This window comes from Mustela nivalis (genome assembly GCF_964662115.1).
Source record: "Mustela nivalis genome assembly, chromosome: 14".
NCBI lineage: Eukaryota > Metazoa > Chordata > Mammalia > Carnivora > Mustelidae > Mustela > Mustela nivalis.
This window is the reverse complement of record NC_139033.1, coordinates 63,543,807-63,561,190: the sequence shown is the minus strand read 5'-3', so window position 1 is coordinate 63,561,190 and position 17,384 is coordinate 63,543,807. Positions and strand designations below refer to the sequence as shown.

The 17,384-nt window shown below is 35.4% G+C and overlaps 1 protein-coding gene across 4 annotated transcripts in view; it reads left to right on the top strand.

The window, feature by feature from the left end:
* TAF4B (TATA-box binding protein associated factor 4b) overlaps positions 1 to 17,384 on the top strand; it is a 153,985-nt gene that overhangs the window by 97,120 nt on the left and 39,481 nt on the right. For 2 of the 4 annotated variants that reach the window (XM_082698893.1, XM_082698892.1), the window contains exon 14: positions 10,610 to 10,720. In XM_082698893.1, coding sequence (XP_082555019.1) covers positions 10,610 to 10,720 — 111 coding nt within the window. Of the gene's footprint in view, positions 1 to 5,484; positions 5,728 to 10,609; positions 10,721 to 17,384 lie in introns of those variants that run through there. The other 2 variants (XM_082698894.1, XM_082698895.1) reach the window with 2 other exon arrangements.

Sequence of the window (17,384 nt, the reverse complement as noted above, 5' to 3'; positions counted from 1 at the left end):
TTATTCATTCTTCAGCTCCTGTAATCCTGCCTAACGTTTTGGATTCTGTTTTCATTAATTTTTATTTTTCCTTATCTTTTGTCCTTCAAAATTATGTAGCATAAAGAAGTACCTCTGTTGAACTTTACTCTGAGAGGTTGTATGATCTTTAAGGTAATCTGTTAAGGTGTTTTGGACTTGATTAAAGTGACTATTACCATAGCTGTACTTAAAAATGAACATACACAAGTACTAAACATCAGGAATAAAATAACCTTCAACTATTATTGCTCTATTGCTCTCTAAGATACCGACATGAGTTTTAGGGGACCTCTGCTTGATATCAGAGAGACTGTGATAAGGGAAATGAAGGTTTCTGCCTTTTTCATTAGCCATAAGGAGAGTGCGGATACTCTTAAAAGAGAACCTGCCAAGCCTGTTAGGTCTTTTTGGACCAAAGTGTGTGCTGCTGGTGTAAGTGAACAAGCAGGCTTAAGTTTATGAAACAAAATGTAGTAGGAATATAGCTTAACTGAAACCTATTGTCAGAATTCTGGTTAAACCAGCTTTTAAAGGTTCCAGTTGATGGAGTAAAAACACTCCCCACTGTATGCAGCTATACAATTTGAACAGAATGCACAGAGAAGCTATTTGAAGACTTTGAAAAGTAAATAGTAAATAAATTGGGGAAGAAGATGAGAATCCAAAATACCACTAAACCAGCAGTGTGGTTGCCATTGCTCTTTCACCTCCCCACTCCTATTCTTTCTGCTTACTATAGATATGAATACAATCACAGAAATGTGTGGCAAAGCAGAGTAACTAAAGTCCCAGCTTTCTGGCCAGAGGACAAAAAGAGGAGTGTGGGGAATAAAAAATTACTGGGAAGATTGTGGAATAGGGAGAGCTCAGGAAGGCAACTATGTATTATATTTTAAACTTCGGGGCTTGCTCTTGAGCTACACATTTGTCTTATGTGAATCTGATTCTAGTCAGCATACATAACACCTTTAAGAATGGAACAAACAGAGCCCTGCTAGGTCCTAGACTGACCACTGAGTAATACATATTTGGGACAGATTCAAGGAGCACAACAGAGGTTTTGAAAACTGAACTGATGTTGGAGCCTAAGCCCACAGAAGACACACTGGAATTTGTGGCCTAAATCTGGTGGCCTGTTTTGCATGCTAAAACAAAAATATCATACTCCAAAAGATTTAAAGAAGACCCGGAGTTTTATAACATAATATTTAAAATATTTAGGCTACTGTTTAAAATTATTTGGCTTGAAAACCCAGCCATAAATTTCTAAAATGTAAATTTTAGAACTAAAGATGACAGTAATCAAAATAAAACACTTGTTGGATGGGCTAGATACAAAAATAGATGAAAGAGGAAAGAGTCAATGAACTTGAAGATGGACGAATAGGATCTAATCTAAACTAACAGAGGGGAAATGGATCAAAAGCAAAAATCAGAAAAACGGAGCCTCAGAGACATTGTCCTCAGGGCCAATGACCAAAGGTCTGGCATTAATGTTACTGAAGTTCTCAGAAGAGAAAGAGTAAAATGCTAAAAATTTATTTGAAAAAATAATGGCTAACAACCCTCCAAATTTAGAGAGGGACAAACCTAAAGATTCTAGAAGCTCAGTAAACTCCAAACAGGATAATCACAGAAAAACTCAGGTTCAGTCACATCTCATCTTAGAAAACAAAAGATAGAGAAAAAATTCTTGAAACTAGCCAGAGAAATGTACACTTTTCCAATAAGGGAACAGCAATTAAAATGATAGTACAGTTCTTATCAGAAACCATGGAGACCAAAAAGAAAGTAGCAACATATTTTTTTTTTAAAGGTTTTATTTGTTTATTTGACAGACAGAGATTACAAGTAGACAGAGAGGCAGGCAGAGAGAGAGAGAGAGAGAGAGAGAGAGAGAGGGAAGCAGGCTCCCTGCTGAGCAGAGAGCCTGATGCGGGACTCAATCCCAGGACTCTGGGATCATGACCTGAGCCGAAGGCAGCGGCTTAACCCACTGAGCCACCCAGGCGCCCCAGCAACATATTTTTAAAGTGCAGTAAGAAAAGAACTGTCAACCAACCCAGAATGCTATATCCTATGAAAATACCCTGTAGGAAGGAAAGTGAAATAAAGACACTGTCAGATGAAGGAATAAGAATAGAATCTGTTGCCAGCAGACCTGCCCTAAAAGAATTGTTTAAGGAGGTTGGAGTTCTTCAGAATGAAATGAAGTGATACCAAAGGGTAACTGTGAACATCAGGAATGAAGAAAGAGCAACAGAAATGGTATAATAGACTCATTTTCTGCTTTTGAGCTTTTTAAAATATTAAAAGCAAAAATTACTACATTTTCAGGAATTTTCTGTGTGTGTGTGTAAAGCAACTGTAACAAAATATAGAGTAAGAGAGACATCATAAGGTGTCTGTATGCCACTATATATGGTAAAATATTGATTCTTAGTAGACTGAAAATTTAAGTAAGTGTATTGTAATCTCTAGAGCCACCACTAAAATAAAATTTTAAAAACTAAAGATATAGTAAAAAAAAAAAAAGATAAATTGAAATATTTAAAATGTTTGAATAATACAAAAGAAGTAGAGAAAGGAAAAAAATGAAAAATGGAACAAACAGGAAACAAATAATAAAATGGTAGACCTAAATCGAAATATGGCTGAGTCATTATATTAAGTGTAAATGGTCAAAATATACCAATTAAAAGAGAGAGATTGTCAGAATGGATTTGAAAACTCTGACTAACCTGTATCTCTCTACAAGAAACTCACTTCAAATGTAATGATGTAGATAGGTTAAAGTAAAATGATAGGAAAAAAAATGCTTATGTTAGAGAAGAAAGATCTCAAATCAATAATTTAAGCTTTTACCTTAAACTGGTTAAAGAAGAGCAATATACAACCAAATCCAGCAGAAGAAAAGAAATAATAAAAATAAAAGCAAAAATCAATGACTTCAACCAGCAGAAGAAAAAAATAGAGAAAATCAATAAAACCAAAAGCTGGTTCTTTGATCAGCAAAACTGATAAATTTCTAGTAAGACTGACAAAAAAAGAAGATATAAGTCACCAATATCAGGAAAAAAGATGGAAAATCACTGCAGACCCTGCAGATGTCGAAAGGATAAGTGACTACAATGAACAACTATGCAAGTAGTTTGACAGCTTAGATGAAATAACCAGTTTCAGGGTACATGGGTGGCTCAGTTGTTAAGCATCTGCCTTTGGCTCAGGTCATGATCCCAGGACCCTGGGATCAAGCCCCACATTGGGCTTCCTGCTCAGCGGGAAGCCTGCTTCTCTCTCCCACTCCCCTGCTTGTGTTCCCTCTCTCACTATCCCTCTCTGTCAAATAAATAAATAGAATCTTTAAAAAAAAAAACAAAACCAGTTTCTTGAAAAACACAAGCTATCAAAATTTAGCCAAGTGAAGTAGCTAACTACAGTAGTTCTATGATTATTAAATTTATAGTTAAAACTTTTCACTAAAGAAATCTCCAGGCACAGATGATTTTACTTAGTGAATTCTCCCAAACATTTACAGATGAATTAATAATACCACATCTACACAATTTGTCAGAACACAAAAAAAAGTTAAAAATTCCTCCAGTTCATTTTATGAGACCAGCATTACCCTAATAAATCAGAAAGACATTACAAAATAGGAAAACTACATTTCCATATCCTTCATGAACATAGATGTAAACATGTTCAAAAAATATTAGTAAATCAAATCTAGTAATATATAAAAACAATATATCATGACCAAGTAGAGTTTACCCCAGGATTACAAAGCTGGATTAATAATATCCAAAAATCAGTGAATATGATCTACCATATTGATAGTCTAAGAAAGATCATGTCAATTGATGCAGAAATACATTAGATTTCAACATTATTAATAAGAATAACTCTCAAGAATCAAGGAATAGAAGGGACCTCCTCAGTTTGATAAAGGACAGCTATTTAAAACCTACAATTAATAGTATTCTTAATGGTAAAGTGACCAAATGTTTTCTTCCAAAGATTAGGAAAAAGGCAAAGATGTATACTTCCATCTCTGTTACTCTGTGTTATATTGCCTGTACAATAAAGCAAGAAAAAGAAAAGGCATATAGACTTTGGAGACAGAAAAATAGTGTGGGGTTTCTGTTCTCTTAACTATGTCTTTTATAGTGCAAACTTTTCTAATTTTTTAAATAAAGATTTTATTTATTTATTTGACAGACGGAGATCATAAGTAGGCAAAGAAGCAGGCAGAGAGAGAGGAAGAAGCAGGCTCCCCGCTGAGCAGAGAGTTTGATGAGAGGCTCCATCCCAGGACTCTGGGATCATGACCCAAGCCCGAAGGCAGAGGCTTTATCCCACTGAGCCACCCAGGCACCCCAAACTTTTCTAATTTATATCAAGTCTAATTTGTCAGGGTTTTTTTGTTTTTGTTTTTGTTTTTTTTTAATGGACCTGCTTTGGGAGCCATATCTTAACTCTTTGCTAGGCCCTAAGTCACAAAGATTTTTTTTCTCTTATATTTTGAGTTAATTCTTGTATAAAGTGTGAGGTTTAATACCAAGATTATTTTTTCACATGTGATGTCCTGTTGCTCCAACATTTGTTGAAAACACTATGCTTTATGCTTTCTCGATTGAGTTGTTTTCCACCCTGGTCAAAAATCAATTAGCCATATTTATATGGATTTGTTTTTTGATTCTTTATTCTGTCTCATTATTCTGTGTGTCTGTTCCTTTATCAGTACCACATTATTTTAATAACTGTTGCCCTCTAGAAATAATTCCTAAAATCACATGGTGTAATTCTTTCAATTTTGTTCCTATTTTTTTCAAAATTGATTCAGCTTTTCTGGTTCCTTTGCCTTTTCATATAAATTTGACTTCATTCATTCATTCATCCAGGTTTATTTATTTATTTGAAAGAGAGTGAGAGAGAGCATAAGCAGGGTAAAGGGGTACAGGAAAAGGGAGAAGCAGGCTCCCCACTGAGCAGGGAGCCCAAGGCAGGGCTTGATTCCAGGACCCCAGGATCATGACCTGAGCCAAAAGCAGATGCTTAACAACTGAGCCACCCAGTTACGCCTTATTTATTTTTTTGTAAGTGGTTTCCACTCCAAAATGGGGCTTGAACTCACAACCGTGAGATGAAGACCAGAGCTGAGATCAGGAGTGAGCTGCTTATCTAATCAAGCCACCCAGGTGTCCCTCCATATAAATTTTAGAATCAGCTTATCCATATCTGTTAAAAAAAAAATTATTGGAATTGTATTAAATATGCAAAAATTTGGGGGCACCTGGGTGGCTGAGTCAGCTACACATCTGCCTTTTGGCTCAGGTCATGATCTCGGGGTCCTGGGATCAAGCCCTGCATCGGGGTCCCTGCTCACTGGGGAGCCTCCTTCTCCCTCTCCCACTACCCCTGTTTTGTTTTGTTTAAAGATTTTATTTATTTATTTGACAGACAGAGATCACAAGTAGGCAGAGAGAGAGGAGGAAGCAGGCTCCCTGCTGAGCAGAGAACCCGACGTGGGGCTCGATCCCAGGACCCTGGAATCATGACCTGAGCTGAAGGCAGAGGCTTTAACCCACTGAACAACCCAGGCGCCCCTCCCACTACCCCCGTTTGTGTTCCCTCTCTCACTGTATCTCTCTCTCTCTCTCTCTCTGTCAAATAAATAAATAAAAAAAATGTTTTTCAAAAATCTATTAAAATCTTGAGAAAATTGAAGTGTTTACACTGTTGAGTCTTGTTGCAGTCCATGAACACATACATGTCTTTCCATTTGTGTTTTATTTCTTTCATCTACCTTTTATGATTTATCACATACAAATATCCGTTAGTTTTAGGTTTATACCTAAGTTTCTAATTTTACCTTAATAGTATTTAGAAATGATTACTGGGTGCATTCACCTTGCATCTTGCAACCTTGCTAAATGCATTTATTAGTCCTAGGAGGATTTTTGTTTTTGCTTTTATAGCTTACTTGAGGTTTTCTGTGTAGATAATCATGTCACTTTCAATCCTGTTTCTACCCACAAGCCTCTAACTTGGTGCCTGGCTGTCTTTACTGAACTCGGCTTACATATCATCTTCCCCACTTGTGTGTGCCAAATCTGCATTAATGCCTAGAATGTTCTTCTGGTTAAAAATGCCTAGTTTTTCTCTATTGTACTGACCAAGATACATTATTTTTATGAAAGTTTGTTGGAACATAGGGCAAACCAAAACTATGGTCAGTTTTAATTTTTGTTAAAGCTTTGCAAAATTTTACAATATTGTATGTGAGATTTCAGAAAAACAAAGTATAATTTGCAGAGTGGGAGAAAGTGTTTTACTTCATAGGTATGGAAAATTGATGACAGAGGTCAATTTAAAAACTTTTTATTTGTTGTAACTATGAGAATAATGCAGATGCCATTTTTCTCCAGGGAAAGATTTTAAAATATAGCTTGTTGTTTGATTAGTGCTGCTGGGTAGATTAACTAAAATTGTATTTTGTCATCTAGAATTTCCAGACTGTGACAGCATGAGATTCTAACACTAGATATATTCTGTTTAAAAGGCCAGCATCAACAAAAGACGATTTCTAACTCCTGAAAAGTTTTCTAGCAGTTTATATATAAGTGAGTCCACAATTTAAAAGATGAATTTCTGCCCTATAATTTGTGAAACAAGTGGAGAATTTTTTTTTTTTTTTTAAGTTGTGTTTTCTTCCTTGCTAAAGACTTAGTTACCTACGGCTTATTTTTTATCTTTCCTCTAATATTATAAAGTAATCTGAAAGTGATGTTTATTTTATGTCCTTGAGACTGCCTATTTCACCACAAATTATTTCCTATTTTTATCCCGTTCTTGTTTCAATAGGTTCAAAATTTTGTCAGTGCTCTTTTTAAAAGAATATTTTCAGTATGTGTCTATGTGTGTGTGTCAAGTTCCTCAATAGGTTACTTTCAGTTGGCTATCTTGGAGCCTGTTCTTGTTTGAATATTTGTCTAGCAGCCAGTGCCAGGTTCTTCCTTCCTTTCCCTCTATAGTAATAAGATTTTGAAGGTAATTGAATGTTCTTCCTCTTCTGGAGGATGTTAAGGATTCATGTAGTGATATTTCATTTCAACTTGGTTATTATTATTATTTTTTTAATGAATACCGTTTGACACTCACCTGCCTTCATGAATGATACTCTGTTTCACGCATTTATTTTGCAGTATTAATGTCTTATTTGCCTTTTAATGGGGGATCTTTCATGTGTCTCACTATATAGTTTAGTATATAGTTTAGTGAATCATAAATAATTATGATTTGTAGATTTGGGTATTCTGGGTGAATTATGATAAAAACTATAGCAAAATAATTCTTTCAGTTTTTTAATTTTCATTTTAAAAACTTAAGAGAACAAATGCTGACCCTCTCTATTTTTCTTCTGAATTTCAAGCTTTTGTTTAAATTCAGGTTAACATATAGAGTAAAATTGGTATCAGGTATAGAATTTAGTGATTAATCACTTACATATAACACCCAGTACTCATCAAAACAGTCAAACTCCTTAATACCCATCACCCATTTAGCTTATCGCCTCCATCCACCTCCCCTCCATTACCTCTCGGTTTGTTCTCTAGTTAAGAGTCTCTTATGGTTTGTTTCCTTGTCTCTCTTTTTCTCTTCCCCTATATTCATCTTTTTTGTTTCTTAAATTCCACATAAGAGTGAAATTATATGGTATTTGACTATCTCTGACTGATGTATTTTTCTTAGCATAATACATTCTAGCTCCACCCATGTCACTGCAAATGGCAAGATTTCATTCTTTTTATGGCTGAGTAATACTCCATTACACACACACACACACACTCAGACACACCCCTCCCATATCATCTTTATTCATCATCAATGAATGGACATTAGGGCTCTTTTCATAGGTTATCTGTTGTTGATAATGCTGCTATAAACATTGGGATCCATGTGCTCCTTTGAATCTATTTTTTGTATCCTTTGGGGAAATACATAGCAGTGTAACTGCTGGGTCGTACGGTAGTCCTATTTTTAACATTTTTTAAAAGAGATTTTATTATTTGAAAAAGAAAGAGAGCAAGTATGAGCAAGGGGGAAGGGGAAAGAAAGAAGAAAACTCCTGCTAAGCAGGGAGCCCAATGCAGGACTCGATCCCTGGACCTTAAGATCATGACTTGAGCCAAAGGCAGATGTTTAACTGACTGAGCCACCCAGGCAATCCTCTGTTTTTAAGTTTTTTAAATAACGTCTATGCTATTTTCCAGAATGGCTGTACCAGCTTGTATTCGCACCAACAATGTAAGAGTGTTCCCCTTTTTCTACATTCTCGCCAACATCTGTTGTTTCCTGTGTTAATTTTAGCTATTCTGACAGATGTGAGGTAGTATTTCCTTGTGGTTTTGATTTGTATTTCCCTGATAATGGCTTATGCTGAACATCTTTTCATGTGTCTGTTAGCCATCTCTGTATATTCTTAGGAAAAATGTTCATGTCTTCTGCCCATTTCTTAACTGGATTATTTATTTTGGGGGGTGTTGAATTTAAGTTCTTTATAGATTTTGGATACTAACCCTTTATCAGATATGTCATTTGAAAATATTTTCTCTCATTCTATCAGTTACCTTTCAGTTTTATCGATTGTCTCCTTCGCTGTGCAGAAGCTTTTTTATCTTAATGAAGTCCTTCTAGCTCATTTTTGCTTTTGTTTTCCTTGCTTCCAGAGGCATATCTAGTAAGAAGTTATTATCGCCAAGGTCAAAAAGATTGCTACCTGTTTTCTCTAGAATTTTGATGGCTTTCTTTAGGTTCCTTTAGGAACCTTTAGGTTTTTCATCCATTTTGAATTTATTTTTGTGTATGATGTAAGAAAGTGGTTCACTTTCATTCTTCTGCATGTGGCTGTCCAGTTTCCCCAGTACAAGTTGTTGAAGAGGTATCTTTTTTCCATTGGATAATGTTTCCTTCTTTGTTAAAGGTTAACTGACCATATGCTTGTGGGTCCATTTCTGGGTTCTCTATTCTGTTCCATTGATCTGTGTGTCTGTTTTTGTGCCAGTACCATACTGTCTTAGTGATTACAGCTTTGCAATAGAGCTTGACATCCAGAATTGTTATGCTACCAGCTTTCATTTTCTTTTTCGATGTTCCTTTGGCTATTCGGGCTCTTTCCTGGTTCCATACAGATTTTAGGGTTGTTTGTCCTCTGTGAGAAAAGTTGGTGGTATTTTGATAGGGATTGCAAGATTGCTCTAGGTAACAGAGACATTTTAACAATATTTGCTCTTCCGATCCATGAGCATGAAATTTGTGTCTTCCTCAGTTTCTTTCATGAGTGTTTTCTGAGTATAGATTCTTTGCCTCTTAGGTTAGGTTTATTCCTAGGTGTCTTATGGTTTTTGGTGCAATTGTAGATGGCATTGACTCCTTAATTTCTCTGTCTTCTGTCTCAGTATATAGAAATAAAACTGATTTCTATGCATTGGCTCTATATTCTGCCACTTTGCTGAATTCCTGTATGAGTTGTAGCAATTTTGGGGCAGAGTCTTTTGGGTTTTTTACTAGATTGTCATGTCATCTGTGAATAGTGAAAGTTTTACTTCTTTCTTGCCAGTTTGGATGCATTTTATTTCTTTTTATTGTTTGATTGCTGAGGCTAGGACTTCCAGTGCTATGTTACATAACAATGGTGACAGTAGACATCCCTGTCTTGTTTCTGACTCTAGAGGAAAAGTTCTCAGTTTTTCCCCATTGAGAATGATATTAACTGTGAGTTTTTCTCATATAAGGCTTTTTGATATTGAGATATGTTCCCTTTATCCCTACTTTGCTGAGGAGTACTTTCAATTTTTGGCATGAAGATAAATATAGAATAAATCCATGTGAAAGTGTGATATGTAGAAAGGGTTTGTAACAAGAACACTTGGCTCTGAGTTCTGTTTCCACTACTTATTATTTATGTGACCTTTAGGAAGTTTTCCTAAGCTCTTAGAGCATGTCTTCCTTGGTTTAAAAAAAAAAAAAGGATGAATACATGTATAATTTTCATATCCTATTATAGTAATTAATATATTCTTTTCAATGTGGTTGTGAGAGTTAAATGAGTTAATTTTTAACAAGGTAGTTTGTAAATCATATAACATAGAACTGTTCCCTATAACACACAAAAACTGTCTTTATTTTCAAGTAATTTTCTTTTAATCTGTAGAAGTTGACTATGGTTTGGTTAATATCTCTCCAATTTGCTGTTCAATTTATTCTTCAGGCATTTCTTCCCTGTGGTTAAAGTAAGAAAAGATTAAGCTCTAGATGCCTTTCTTTTCTTGTTTTTCTTCTATTCTATACTTCTTTTTTACCTAATTTCTATCTCTTCTATTTATAGATTGAGGACTAAAGATTATGTTGGAGTAAAGGCATTAGGAAATGATGTGCTCTTGGTTATTAGGGGAATCTGATATTTATTTTGTACTATAACTTATTTGGTGAAGAACACAGAAGTAGGCTTAGTGATTGGTTTCTTTCCTCCTCTTAGCATGATTGTATGTAAACATTGTTTTTTTTCTTTTATTTCATCTTCTAGTTACAACAGTTGGAGCTTGCACAAATACAGCATAGAGATGCTAACCTCACAGCTCTTGCTGCTATTGGACCAAGAAAGAAGAGACCACTAGAATCTGGGTCTGGAAGTGAGGTATTGAAGTAATGTTTGTTATTTTATTTTTCATGTCAAGAAAGCAAGCCAAAAGGAAGCAAACACGGGTAGATAATTTACCCTATCTAGCATGCTAGTGCTGCCAAATGCTTGTTAAAACTCTGCCTGTTTTACAAAATCTTAATTTTTCCTGGCTTTTTGGATATATATCACCTTGAACTTTACTCCTGCTGATCACTTATTTTATACTTCCTCCTGTCTCCCATCTCTAGTCCACTGTCTCAATTTTTTATTTCTGTACATTCTTTTCAGTGACTTACGTAATTCTGTTTCTGCTGTATATCTAAATCTAGCTCATCTCTTAAGATCAGATCTGCCCTCTTTATTCCTGCATGAACGAACCACTATTCATTTCCTCATTGACTTCTTCTTGTCTTAATGCATAATGTGTTTGCATGGCAAATTAGTCTCTGTTCCACATAGGATGCATATTTTTTCTTTGTAAGATTTTAAACATTTTGAGCAAGACTATAATCCTATTCATTTGTATTCCCCCACAGAACCAGGCACTTATATACTCATTAAAAATTGTTAATTGTTTGACTCGCACCAAGGAAGGATCTTACTTACGTCTTTAGAACAAATATTTGATGTAATGGTGCATTTATCGATCAGTCATCAGGATGAAATAGAGGTACAGTAAGGGCCCCAAGATAGGATCAGCAGTAAGAGTGTCACGGCTCATCTGTTTTGCTTGAGACAAGCTCCTCCCTAGCACTGACCCTGAACACAGACAGTTCTTAAATGAATGACAATCATCTCGGTAGAAAAAGGATTTAAAACATCAGTTATTTTTCATTATAAATGTAGTAAATATAATGTGTTCACATGCCCCCCACCAAAAATCACAGTATAAAAAAATGTTTGCAAAATAAATGTTTCCTTCTCACAGATTTCTGGTTCCCCATCTCCTGCCCAACCAGACATATACATTATTAAGATTTTGAAATAGCCATCCAAAAATTTGTCATGAATATGGACATGTATCTCATGGGTGTTCATGAATCAACGTTTGATTTTGTTTACTTAAATATGTTCAAACTAGAGTGCTTGTTCTGCCCTTGATGTTTTTCTTTTTTCCTGGATCTTTTTCCACAATCTCCCTCATTGACCTCCATAATTTTTAAAGATATAGGACATTACTATGTTTAGATAAACACAATTTATCAACCTATCCTTTAATGGAAATTTAGGCTTTTTTGCAGAACGTTCTTATACTGACATTGTTATGTTTGTCCAATGTAACTATAGGCTAAATTCTAAAAATGGAATTCCTGCGTTAAAGGCTGTGCATGGTAGGAATAACATTTTATTAAAATCGAAATGCACAATGATAGAGTAGTATAATGAATCTCCATATACCTACCACCCTGTTATACCTACTATCAATTTATTCCCAGTCTTTATTTATATCTGCACCACCTCCCTCAGGTAAGTTTTTTGTCTTTCAGGTTACTTTATTTTATCTTATTTTCTTTTATTTTTAGAGATTTTTAAAATTTATTCGAGAGAGAGAGCAAGCAAGAGAGAGCACAAGCAGGGTGAAAGGCAGAGGGAGAAGCAGACTTCCTGCTGAGCAGGGAGCCCGATGTGGGACTCGATCCCATGACTCCCCAGTTGTCAGAGATTTTTAAGTGTCTTTTTCTTTTCTTCCATGTTTGAATCTGAGAAAGGTCCCAGGTTAAGGGTCAGGGGAAAATGTACTTTTGGTGTTCAAACAGATAAACCCAATTTATATGATTTATTTATTGGCATTAAAATATAAAATTATTAACTTTTAAATCTCAGATACATCCTTAGATATAAATATATTGAATAATCTGTTTGCTTGGTGCTTTTTTAGTTTTGAGAATTTTCCCCTGTATTTCTTGGACTTCAAGTTTAGGTAGTTGTCAAATTTTACTGTAATATATAACAGCCAGTACTTGAAGTAATGCTAACTTAAATTGAAAATATCCATTTTAATGAGTTAATGATGTTTTAGTATTTATTTAGATCCTTATTTTGAAATTAGCTAAAGACTACTTTCATTTTTGTTGATTTCTATTTGTAGTGTTTTTAACTTTAAAAGCAATTTTCTTTTAAAAATGTGAAACAGGAGAAGACCATATTGTATGTTCTGATATTTATTGCTGATGTGTTTGCCCTTCCAGTAACTTAAATAGCATCAATTGGGATTGTTTATTTGTTTGTTTGTTTTAAAGATTTTATTTATGTGAGAGAGAGCATAGGGGAGAGCATGGTGAGAGAGCATGGGCAAGAGAGAGAGCACGAGCAAGGGAGAGAGGGAGAGGCAAAAGACTCCTTGCAGAGTTGGAGCCAGACATAGGGCCCAATCCCAGGACCCTCGGAATATGACCCAAGCTGAAGGCAGATGCTTAACTGACTGAGCCACCAGGCTCCCTAATCGGGGTTATTTAAAACCCTTTATTCATTTGTTTTACTCCCTCACAAATAATACAAAAATGACTTATGAAACATTTATATATTTAATATTCTATACCTTGGAAGCTGAGGCTTTCCTTTTTGTCTTTCTTTATAGATGGGAACCTGAAATCTTACCTGTTAGTTTTAAATTAATAAATAAAATAAAAGTAAATAAATCTTATTCTAATAAGAATAAGCATATAATTCCAGAGGGGAGTGAGTCTGGTTCTTTAAAGAGCAACTTCTTAATTCAAATGCGATTGTTTTGTCCACTAAAAATTCAGAAAACTAAGCTTACTACCTTTGTACTTATAGATTACCATTTTTTGATAATAAATCAACAATAATAATAAATTTGGAGAAATTAGTTTTAGACTTTTGTCCTTTAGTATTTTTTCTTATGTAAAATAAAGGGAAAATGCCTCTTACCCTTAAAAGGTCTTTCTATTTGTGCAACTTATATACTAAACTGGCCTCTAATAGATTTATATTTGATACTCTCAGAAGTCTTGAAAAAGTTGAATAGCATCAGCTGCTGTCTCCTTGTATTACCATAGCAAAAAGCAACAAGTACCAAATACATTTTGGATCAAATATTTGTACCATAACCCTATTTACATTAAGAAGAAAAGAAAATAGTTAAAACTTACTACTTGGGAGTATTTGAATTTGTCCTTAATTTACAGCTCTGATTTGATTTACATATATATTAACTTTTAAATTAATAACAGGCTGTACAAATACTTATACAGTAAATTAGGACCTACTTTAAGATATAGAGTGTTTGCATATTTTTTTAAATTAAATTTTTTTTAAAGATTTTATTTATTTATTTGTCAGAGAGAGAGGAGCAAGAGTGAGCACAGGCAGACAGAGGCAGAGGGAGAAGCAGGCTCCCCGCCAAGCAAAGAGCCCGATGCGGGACTCCATCCCAGGACGCTGGGATCATGACCTGAGCTGAAGGCAGCTGCTTAACCAACTGAGCCACCCAGGCATCCCCATATTTTTATTATTTATGTATATTGTTTAGGTGATCTGTTTGTGGTCCTTGGGAATATTAAAACATAGAATAACTTTATTTCCTGTGTTAATTTTAGGTACTTGGGCTAGAAAGGATCTTTTTTCCTACTAGCAATATTTTCAGATAGTTCATGTAGCTTATTAATCATCCAACATTCATAATGATATTTCTTAATTTTTGTTTGATATAAAGATAGGTGTTATTTTGACTTCATAATATATCTAAAAAATCGCATCTTTATACATAAAAGCTACTTTGGAGCTAGGAAAGTAACACCCAGTGCTCATTACGTCAACGTGCCCTCCTCAGTGTCCATCACCCAGTTACCCCATGCTGATATTTCTTTTGAAATTAAGTGGTTACAGTACCAGATCAGCTACCTGGTGCTTACAGTATTGATGTGTCTGGTATATGTTGCTTAAAATAGAGTTCATTTGCTAACCAGAATGAAAAAAATTATCAAGTGAATTACATATGCTCTTTCTGTCTAGAAGCAGGATAGAGTCCTACCCTATAAGATTTTAACTCTTGGAGTAAGAAGAGAAAGGACTTTTATGAAAATTTGGTTAGCAATAAATTAGAAAATTTGATTAAAATAAAAATTAAGGTTATTGATGTGAAAGGGCACAGCTTTAATCTTTATGCTCTTGGGGGCACAGATAGTGCTGTTCTTTACCTCCTTCCTTTTTTGCCAGGCTACAGGGGAACCATAACTTTCTGAAGCATTGTTATCTATTATAGCTGACTTAGTAGAGATTAATTGATTGATTGGTTTTAAAGATTTTATTTCTTCATTTGCTAGAGAGAGAGAGCATGTGAGAGAGAGTGCAGGCAGGGGAGCAGCAGGCGGGTGGGGTGGGGGGCGGGGAGAAGCGGACTCCCTGCTTAGCCGGGAGCCTGATGGCAGGGCTTGATACCAGGACCTGGGATCATGACCTGAGCCGAAGGGAGATGCTTACCTGACTGAGCCACCCTGGTGTCCCAGAGATTTAAACATACTTATTGTCATCTAACATTTTCTATAAATAACATGTAGATTCACTGGAATTTAGAGTACGTTATTACTTCAGATAAAGAAGCAGCTCCTTATATTCTGAGATCTTTAGTTCACACTTCTATAAATAGATCCGATACTTTTTCATAAATAACTTAAACATAAATCTAAATTGTAGTCAAATCTTTTTTTTTTAATAGTCAAATCTTTTAAATTTTCCAGGGATTTAAAGTTTGACTCTTTGTCAGCTATGTTCAAGAACTTCCTATGAAATATGTTGAATTGCACATTATGGTTTATCTTTCCTTCTTCCCAAATTCACCTTAAATGTTAATAAAGGAGTGCAAACATCATAAATACACAAGACTATAGATGAGAGTAGAAAACAGCAGTAAGAGTGTTTAGTAGTTGAAATTGACTACAGACTAGAGGCATTCTTTCTGAAAAAAAGTAACTAACCAAAAGAAGAGGCCTTAAATATTCATAGTTAAGTGCCTTTTAAATACGAACATGTTGGCAAGGATAACCAGATATGTAAGGGAAACCTCTTACATAAAAGATTAAAAGGAGAATGTGGAAAAAAAGGCACGAAGCAGTAGGAAACTGGAAAAAAAATTAAAAAGCAGCAGAATGTATTACAACCATGGAACAAGAATAGAAAGCTGTTTTTAACAATGACTGGAAAAAAATGAGACCTTTGGAAGTTGAAAGTATGAGAGCAGAAATAAACGATAGAAGGGTTAGAATTTTAAAAAGACAAAGATGGTATGGTGGATTTGTGTTATGTCTGATTTGCTAAGCATGGCTCCCAGTTACTGTGAGCAATGGGGTGTTTTTATTTTGCAAGGTGGAAAGGAAACTGCAGCCATATTCTTAATTCTTAATTAATTCTCAGAAGGTTGGTGTGGGCACACTGGGAGCTACTGCAGTTCACAAACGTTCTTGGCATGGGAGAACCTCAGGGCTCCCCATCTTCCCCCATATCCTCTCTGTTGGCTTCTCTAAACTCTGGGCCAGGCCCAGCACCAAAGTCAACAGCTGGACATAAACCGATCAGGTTCATAATTACTTAGGGCCAGTTCTCCATTATAAATGCCATATTCTATATCATTCCTAGTGTTCTCTGTTCAAATGCTGACTGATACAGACATCTGTATCATATTTAGTTGTAGAGGAATAGTAATATAATGATGGGTTCCTAAATTTGCTCTAGGTTTTCCAAAATGGGTTTTCTGTTCTAATTAGATTTAAAAGCATTAATGGCCCGGTTTCAAGTGACAAAGGAGACACCAGTGATCCATGCAAGCTGTAGCGAAACAGTTACTTTATCAGCTGTTTTACACTAGTAATCGAGTGCCCATAGAAGGTAAGGCTTTGGGAGACCAAGTATTTACTGCCACAGAAAGTTTTAACATGAAAATAAGAATTATGGGCCCTTCAAAGTACACTGGGGAGCTTAAGGGAAGGAAAAGGCTTTGGATTCTGAGCTCAAAATCCACATAAGGGAGTGAAAGCCTCTGTGATTCCTCTAAAAGAAACCCTTATCTCTTGTAGCCAAAGGCAGCGATTTCTGAAAACTAAACTCAAAGTCTAATCCTGCAGGTGGTTGAGTTACGATACAAATTGAGTTTCTAGTTTTGTATCTCTTGTGTTAAGGTTACGTTGGGAAGGAATGGAAAACTGAAAAATGGGGTGGGAAATATGGACAGATTCCAGTGAAGCTGAGTACTTGGATTCCTTAATCTGCCTATCCACCTTTATCAGTCCTATCCCTGTTTGAGGGAGGTTGGTCTCCTGGGGAATCTGTAATGCCTTCTCTTAAGGTTGTTGCCTTTTAAGAGACTGCTGATCTTCTTCAGGACCTAACTCTCACCACTTCTAATTGCTTTTATACCTCTGTAACCCCACTTAAATTCCATCAGCTCCCAGAGTATGAGGTACCTACCTACTAGATATTACCCATTAGAAGTGTGAATGATTTTGCCTGCAGTTACCTGGAGAGTGGGAATGGAATAGAGGGAAAGGAATATAAAATTGTATCAGGCTGAATTTATTGATAAGGCTTCACTAAGCAAAGATTCCAGACAAAGTATTAAGTCAGAGGGCTGTGAGTGGTTCTAACAATTTGCTTGACTGGTTGACTGAAGACTACACTAAAAGGTGACCTAAACTAAGTAAAATTGAGATAGATCCTAGAGCTT